Raw genomic sequence first — 7819 nt, forward strand, 5'->3', positions numbered from 1 at the left:
AAAGGTAGTAATAGGACTTGGTGTTCCAGTGTCCAGTCCTTGGCTTTCATAACTAGATTCTACTTCCTACCATATGACTGCTTCAAAGAAAATCAGGTCAGATCAATTCAAACAAACCACAGACTTCAACAGCTCCTGCATTCACAACCCTTGCAGGGGTGGAGTTAAATATAAACATGCAGGGTAATACTCTATACCAGAGATTCTCAACCTCGGGGTCACTGCCAACTGTCAGAGGCTTATGACCACCCTGCCCTTCCCATATTGCTAAATCGGGGAAAGGGGCCTGAGTATGGAAGAGGTTGAGAACCACTGTTCTATCCTATATAAGTACTACTGCTCAATTACGATGGAATTGCACATTATTTGAAAGCAGGGCTTCTACCAAGTGTTCATATTGCAAGAGCCAGTGCAGTTTTTCTGGACCACTCCTGCCACAGCTTTTACTTCTTTCTAAACAGAAGAGAGCCTCTTTTTGCGGGGAGATAAGATGTTAAATAGTACAGTCTCCACCCAGTGCATGCGGACTCGCTCGTATAAATCCGCATTAACAATAACAGATGTTGTGAGCTCAGCCCATGGCACGCAATAAATCTGATACCCCCTGGATTAGATATGAAGCATTCTATGTTTAACATGTCAGTGTTCTTATATGAAGCTGTTTACAAACTAATCTTTTCCTGAAGCAGTTTTGGAACTAAAATCCAGAATTGTTTTTAATATAATGTTTGTCAGAAATTTTCAACAAGACTGCTCCTGTTTGTCCTTATGGCTTTGGGTAGCATCTCATACCACTGCATTCCCAACTAGCTCAATCCCCATCTTGTTTCCTTCCTGGTTTCCTGCTCAAATGGTGCTGAAAGGCTGTGTCCCTTGCTTAATTACACCATCATTATTGCTAATTCTTAATAATTTAGTATACCTTTCCACTGAATACGTTTATATTAAGTGTGAACAAAACATCCTTAGCCATTATCCTGTCATCCCAACCTTATCTATGAGGAGCCAGTGTGTTCTTGCACCATCTCTTAGGATTGTGTTCATGTAGTTACTTGAGAGAGCTGTGTGGTTTTGTACCATCCCCTCCAGTCAGGAATGTGCTTACTTGGTGTTAGCTAATGCCTTCTGTGGTATGGTTTTGCCAAAGCCTGACCTAATCTGGTTCACAGCCTTTGGTTCTCGCTGTTAACTAGGGCTCCAGCAAGGCCTACACAGTACTATTCAATTTTTTCATCAATGACTTGGATAATGAAGTGGAGAGTATGCTTATAAAATTTGTGGATGACAGCAAGCTGGGAGGTGTTTCCAGTACTTTGGAGGACAGGATTAGAATTTAAAAGGATGGTGATAAATTGGAGATTTGATCTGAAATCAACAAGCTGCAATTCAGTAAAGACAAGTGCAAAGTACTACACTGAGGGAGGAAAAATCAAATGCACAACTACAAAATGGGGAATAAGTGGCTTGTCTCTCTCACCAACAGAAATTAGTCTGATAAAAGATATTACCTCACCTGCCTTGTCTCTCTAGTAAGTGGCTATGCAGTAGAACTGCAAAAAAAGGTTTGAGGGGTATATTAGATCAAAATTGAAAGGAGCCAACAATATGATGCAGTTGCAAAAAAGGCTAACATCATCCTGGGGTGTATTATCAGGACTGTTGTATGTAAAACAAAGGCAGTAATTGTTCTGCTTTACTTGGCACTGGTGAAGCCTCAGCTGGAGTACTGTGTCCAGTTTTTGGTGCCCCACTTTAAGAAAGATGTGGACAAATTGGAGACAGTCTAGAGAAGAGAAACACAAATGATAAAAGGATTTAGAAAATATGACCTATCAAGAAAGACTGAGAGGACTGGACATGTTTGGCCTTGGGAAGAGAAGACTGAGGGGGACCCTCATGCCAGTCTTCAAATATGTTAAGGGCTCTTACAAAGAGGATGGTGATCAATTGTGGGGGAGGTTTAGGTTGGATATTAGTAAAAACTTTTTCACTAGGAGGGTGGTGAAACACTGGAATGCGTTGCCTAGGGAGTGGTGGAATCTCCTTCCTTAGAAGTTTTTAAGGTCAGGCTTGACAAAGCCCTGGCTGGGATGATTTAATTGGGGATGGGTCCTGCTTTTGAGCAGGGGGTTGGACTAGATGACCTCCTGAGGTCCCTTCCAACCCTGATATTCTATGATCCTATGATTCTATGAATTGTTCTCCATGTCCACTGAAGGTCGGACAAGAAGCAATGGGCTTAACCTGCAGCAAGGAAAATTTACTTTAGATATTAGGAAAAACTTTTAACTATAAGGGTAGTTAAGTTCTGGAATACGCTTCCAAGTGAGGTTTTGGCATCCCATTTCTTGGAGGTTTTTCAGACCAGGTTAGACAAACACTTGTCAGGGATGGTCTAGGTTTACTTGGTCCTGCCTCAGTGCAGGGGGCTGGACTTGATGACATCTCAAAGTCCCTTCCAATTCTACATTTCTATGATTCTATATAGAAAACACCTTCACAAACAATCACAGGCAATTCCAAATCTGTCAGGTGTCAATGAGTTTTTCCTGAGTATGGGAAGGACTTTGTTTTTCAAGATGAAAAAGTAGGAAAGATGAAAGAAAAGGGGCTTGTCTCTTTCTAGAAACATAGGAATTGCCAGCCTGGATCAGACTCATGGTCTGTCTAGTCAAGTATCCTGTCTCCAGTAGTGGCCAGCACCGACTGCTTCAGAGGAAGCTGCAAGAAAGCCTTGTAGTGGGCAATTGAGGAGAAGCCTGCCCATGGGTAAAATTTCTTTCTAAACCCCAATAATTAGAGCTTGGCTTATGTCCTGCAGCTAAGAGTTTATATCTGTTGTTTTTTGCTGTTTTAATTATTAAGCTTTGTAATCTGAGATCACCATGAAATAAACATACAGACCTGTGTTTTTCCCAATAATCACACCAGTTTGTGATATATATGAAACAATATGTGATCAGAGATCTATCAGTGTAGATCATCCATCCATCAAGATAGATCCATCTAGTTATCGCCAATGAGATAGTAAATGTCTAATGACAGGAGTCCAGGAAGGGGCATAGTAAGGAGGGTTGTGCACTGGAAAGGATGTGAACTGTGGTTAGGGCAGGCTTTCCAAAAACTTAGGGCCAGCCCCATGGTGGAGTCTGGGTGGGGCTTGAAACTCATATCCTACTTTTTGACTATCTTGAAAAAATGCAAATTACTGCATGGGATTTTCTGTTAGATTTCCTGTGCATCTACCATGTATGATACAATATGTGATCAGAGATCTATCAGTGTAGATCATAGTTCTATAGATCTATCCATATGATCATCAATCTGTCAGGATAGATCTCGCTAGTTATCACTAATGCAGTTTATCATTTGAGACAGTGAATGTCAAATGACAGGCGTCCAGGAAGAGGCCTAGTGAGGAGGGCTGTGCACTAGAAACTGTACGGTCTGGGTGGGGCCTAAAACTCTTATCTGTCTTTTTGGCTATCTTGAAAACAAAAATAATGCAAATTGCCACATGGATTTTCTGTTAGATTTCCTGTGCGCTTGTTCCATTTCCAACCACAGTTTCTCTCTCCTGCATCCTGGAGGACAGTAGGGACTGAGCACAGTTCTCCTGTCAGTCCTCCCTGCTCTTGCTCAGCCAACATGGAGTTGCTTGTGGAGTGAGAACAGGGAGGGGAAGAAGTAAGTACTGTAGCTGCAGTTGCCAGCAGCTATCTCAGGGTTTAGCTGGTAAAGAGGAGAGGGAGTCTCTGTCAACCAACACAGTCTGCAGCCCCAGCCTGTTCCCTTTGAGTCCCTTTATCCCCAGCTTGTACTTCTTTTAGGTCCATTTCTCACCCCTCCCCCAAGTCCCCAGTTTCTCTTCAGGCTCATTCATCTCTCTGAAATGTTGCAAAGTAAATGCTAGTGTGAGTTTCTATCCTTTACCCTTCTAGTAATCCATTAATAATTGCTATATGTGAACGTTCTCTCTAACTCACATGAAGGTGGGGACTGAGCTCATCTGCTTCAATAAAAGTGAGGCATGATAGCAGAAAGTTTGAGACCCACTGGGGCAGGGAGTGGATGTCAGAGAGCCAAGTTATCTGGTCTTGGAGTGAGAGGCTGTCAGGGAGGACAGATATACAGGGGTGCTGGAACACTTTTTATAGTGGGGCTGCTGAGAGTCATTGAATCAAAGTGGGGGAAGCATACAGAGGACTGGGATGCGTGGAAGCAGGTTGCAGTAGACTAAGGCCTTATCTACGTTGCAGAGTTTTGTTGACAAAAGTTATGCCGCTTTAATTAAACCATTTTAATTAAACTGTTGTTGTATGTCCACATTATGCTCATTGTGTAAGTGGAGTGCATCCACATTAGCAGCTCTTCCATTGACACAGAGAGCAGTGTGTGTGGCTATCCCACTGCGCAACTGGCCACAGGGTGCTTTGGGAAGGGTTTGCAATACCTCTTGGGGCAGGTACAGCGTCTCATGATGCAGGTTTCCCAATCCCATTGTTTCATGCGCATCCTAGTAGCATGTCAGCCACTTTTCAACTGAAGTGTGTGGGGGGAGGGGAGAGGCAAGAACAGAGTGTGTGTGTTGTGGTAGAGAGAGTGTGTCAGCATACTGTCTCTTTAAGTTCAGACAGCAGCCTGACCAACCTATCCTGAGGCAGGGGGAGAGGGACACCGCTCCACACATCAGCCCTGGCTCTGCACGGCACAGCAGTCCCCTCCCCTCCCCCCCCCCACACACACAGCAGCAGTCCCCTCTGCCTGCCTGCCTATGGTTCTGTGATCGGGACCTCCTCGTCAACTTCCTCCTAGCCATGGCCAAGGTGGCCGTCTATAACACCAGGGAGAGGATGTTGGCTGAGGGGATTTCTGTGAGACTGTGGGGCCTATTTCCGATCCTCCCTCTGTTCACGTGTCCAAGCAGAGTTCCTCTGGGCAGCGTCCGCTGGCTGCCTTGATACCTTTGAGGAGCAGTGGGGGCTGTCTGGGGTTCTCTGCTCGGTGTCCCCTTCAGATTTCCTATTTTTGACACTTTATTTAATAACCCCTGCTATTTTTTCCATTGTCCCCCGTAATTACTTGAGTTTCCAGGCTCTGTGGATCCTCCCCATAGACTGGGGGAGGGTCCTTTAGCCGTGGGTGGGCTTGCGCCTGCCACATCCCTCGAACCCAATAGGATATGGTTCTGTGGTTCCCTCAGAGTTCTCCCACAGCCACCTCAGCTGACGGGAGCGGCACCCTCAACAGCTCTGTGAGTTCCCCGTGCTGAGGAATGTCAAAGCAAAAGCAGCACGGCAGCCCCCCAGCTCCTCGCAGCAGCAGTCTGCCTGCGGCTGTGTTCCCAGTGCAGGGGAGAAGAGAAGGATTGCACCCTAATGATTTGCTCTTTGCTGCTCAAGCTGAGGAGCAAGCTCAGCTGTCAGAACTTCCTGGAGCTTTGAAAGGGGAGGGGCGCATGTCTGCAGCCAGGTGCAGGGCAGTCGAGTTCAAAACAGTGAGCAGAGCGGGCACAGCAGGCATTGTGGGATACTGGGGGAGGCCAGTTATGTCGACATAATGAACGGCAGCATCTACACTGGCGCTTTGTCACTTTAACTTTGCTGCAAAAAGCTCTTTGCCTCTCGTCAAGGTGGTTTTATTTTGTCTGCAAAGCGGCCAAAAATAGCTTTGTAGTGTGTACACCTCCACTGTTTTGTCGGCAAAAGCTGCCTTTTGCTGACAAAATTGTGTCCTGCAGACAAGGCCTAAGGAGGCATCGAGGGCAGGCAGGGCAATGGTGGGGGCAAGGAGTGGAGCATGGAGAGGGATGTAGGACAACAGACACGTCTCCATGTTAAATTGTAAATGCTTAGTACTTTCTAGATATAAAACTTTAAGGGCCAGATTCTCTGGTTGGCTAAAGTCACTTTATACCTCCTAAGCAGCACCAAGAGATCGTACGGTGGTCAAAGTTGGCTTGTGGGAGAATCCAGCCTGTTCCCCAGTGCTAGACAATATTTCCTCACTCACTTGCACCCGCCTTGGTTTTTTAAAACCACCAAAACTGATATTTGCTCCTGAAAATATGAAAAAAAAAGTGTTTTCAAAGGTCAAAGTGCCAAATCCCTCCTCAAGCTTCTTGGTGCACAGGGTCTGCACCAGCTGCAACATCTTTTAGCATAGCCCAGCAGGTTTCATTTCTCTGTGGGCTGGTGTGGGGGAAGGGTTCTGGTCCATGACTCCACTTCCTCTCTACTCCCTTTGTGGCTTTGTGCATTCCCTTGGTGTCCGTGTAAGAAGCAATCCCTGCCCTTTCCCAGAGATCAGAGCTGAAGCCCCTTTTCCTCAAAGACAATAAGAAATATCCAATATATGTAGCTTTTTAAACAATGATTTTATAAACAACTTTTAGGAACAGGTAAAGATAAAGAAGCAAAATAACCGTAGCAGAAGAATTCACAGCACAATAAAAATGGAAATGGAGAACTCAGTTTAACTGAAATAGACATTTCACTATAACACTTCATTATGATAAAAATCGGCCTGACTGCCTTATATTTTTCTCCTTACTACATCTCAGTAATGTCTTTATAATCTGTGCATAGCAGATGATCATAATGATCAGTGGAATGACAAGTCCCAGGAGGTTCATCTTTAAAATCAGGAATTGCCTCAATTTTGTTTCATGGCCTGATGGATTATGAGAGCTGTAGGTCCAATAAACGCTTTCCTTTTGAACAGTGTGAAATATTAAACCTGGAAGAGAGGCTAATATTGCAACACCCCAAATGACAACACTTGTGAGGATGCCATAGGTAACTGTCCTAGCTTTTATAGTAAACGCTGCATGGACAATTGCCAGATATCTGTCTATTATCAAAAGTATTATGGAAAAGTTTCCACTGCAGAAGCCAGCATAATAGACCCCTGAAAGAATTTCCAAGATCCCACTCATGTGCTGCATAGTAAGCCCAAAATGGCAGGGAAAGAATAAAGAGTAAATTGGAATTTGCCAGATTCAGCAGATAGATGTCAGTCATGCTTCTCAGCCTCTTGTGTTTTATCAGGATCAGAACAACTAGAACATTGCCCACCAGGCCAAATATCAGCACCAAGGAGTAAATAGGTGGCAGAAACAGGGATGCAAATTGTTTGACATCATTTGTACATGGTGTTGCATGATCATGACTGTAGTTCTGTGTTGTTGTCAGTATCTCCATCTCTTCTTCACTGAGAAACTGCTGATCTTTCACTCGCCTGAGTGTGAAGAAATGGATGGTTCTTTACAGGATACTGTGTGTTATCAGTGTGAAAGACAGGATATACACACTATCCTGTGAAATCATATGGTTGTGAAAGACATTAAAATGTACTGTGTATGTTGAGTTTCAGCTTAGAATACCTTTTGCTGTAAACTGTAGAACAACTGCTGATATCAAGATGTGAAAAATACTGCAGATGACACGAGCAAAGACTCTAGAGAGTTAACAGGGTGAGTTCTGTGCAGTTCCTCCAGTATTAACTTCCTTGCCTGGGGAGCACCAGACATATTCGAGTGGACTGCTCAGCTTCAGGCAGACAACCAAGCCCTGTAGGCCCACGTCGTTCATCTGACCTTGGAGAACCAGCTATTGCAGGAGCAAGTAACACTGTTGTAAGAGCCTCCCCCGTACTTTGGTCTTGACTGGAACGTGCCCGGAGCCCTGCCAAAGGGCTCCCCAGTTGCAGCTGCCAATCCAGTTGCACATACCTGGCACACCCCAGCAAATTCCCGTCCTACCGGCCCTCCTTGCCTTGGGCACAGCTAGAATGCCTATAGCATCATGACCTTTATGTC

General features: G+C 44.8%; 1 protein-coding gene across 1 annotated transcript; it reads right to left on the reverse strand.

Moving 5' to 3' along the window:
* Positions 1-6377: 6377 nt before the first annotated feature.
* LOC125631023 (C-C chemokine receptor type 5-like) lies at positions 6378-7202 on the reverse strand. Its single transcript, XM_048837210.2, is given in 3 exon segments — positions 6378-6544; positions 6547-6917; positions 6919-7202. Coding segments are annotated over 3 exon segments (822 nt in total).
* Positions 7203-7819: the final 617 nt, after the last annotated feature.

The sequence above is a fragment of the Caretta caretta genome, chromosome 2, assembly GCF_965140235.1.
Source record: "Caretta caretta isolate rCarCar2 chromosome 2, rCarCar1.hap1, whole genome shotgun sequence".
Lineage (NCBI taxonomy): Eukaryota > Metazoa > Chordata > Testudines > Cheloniidae > Caretta > Caretta caretta.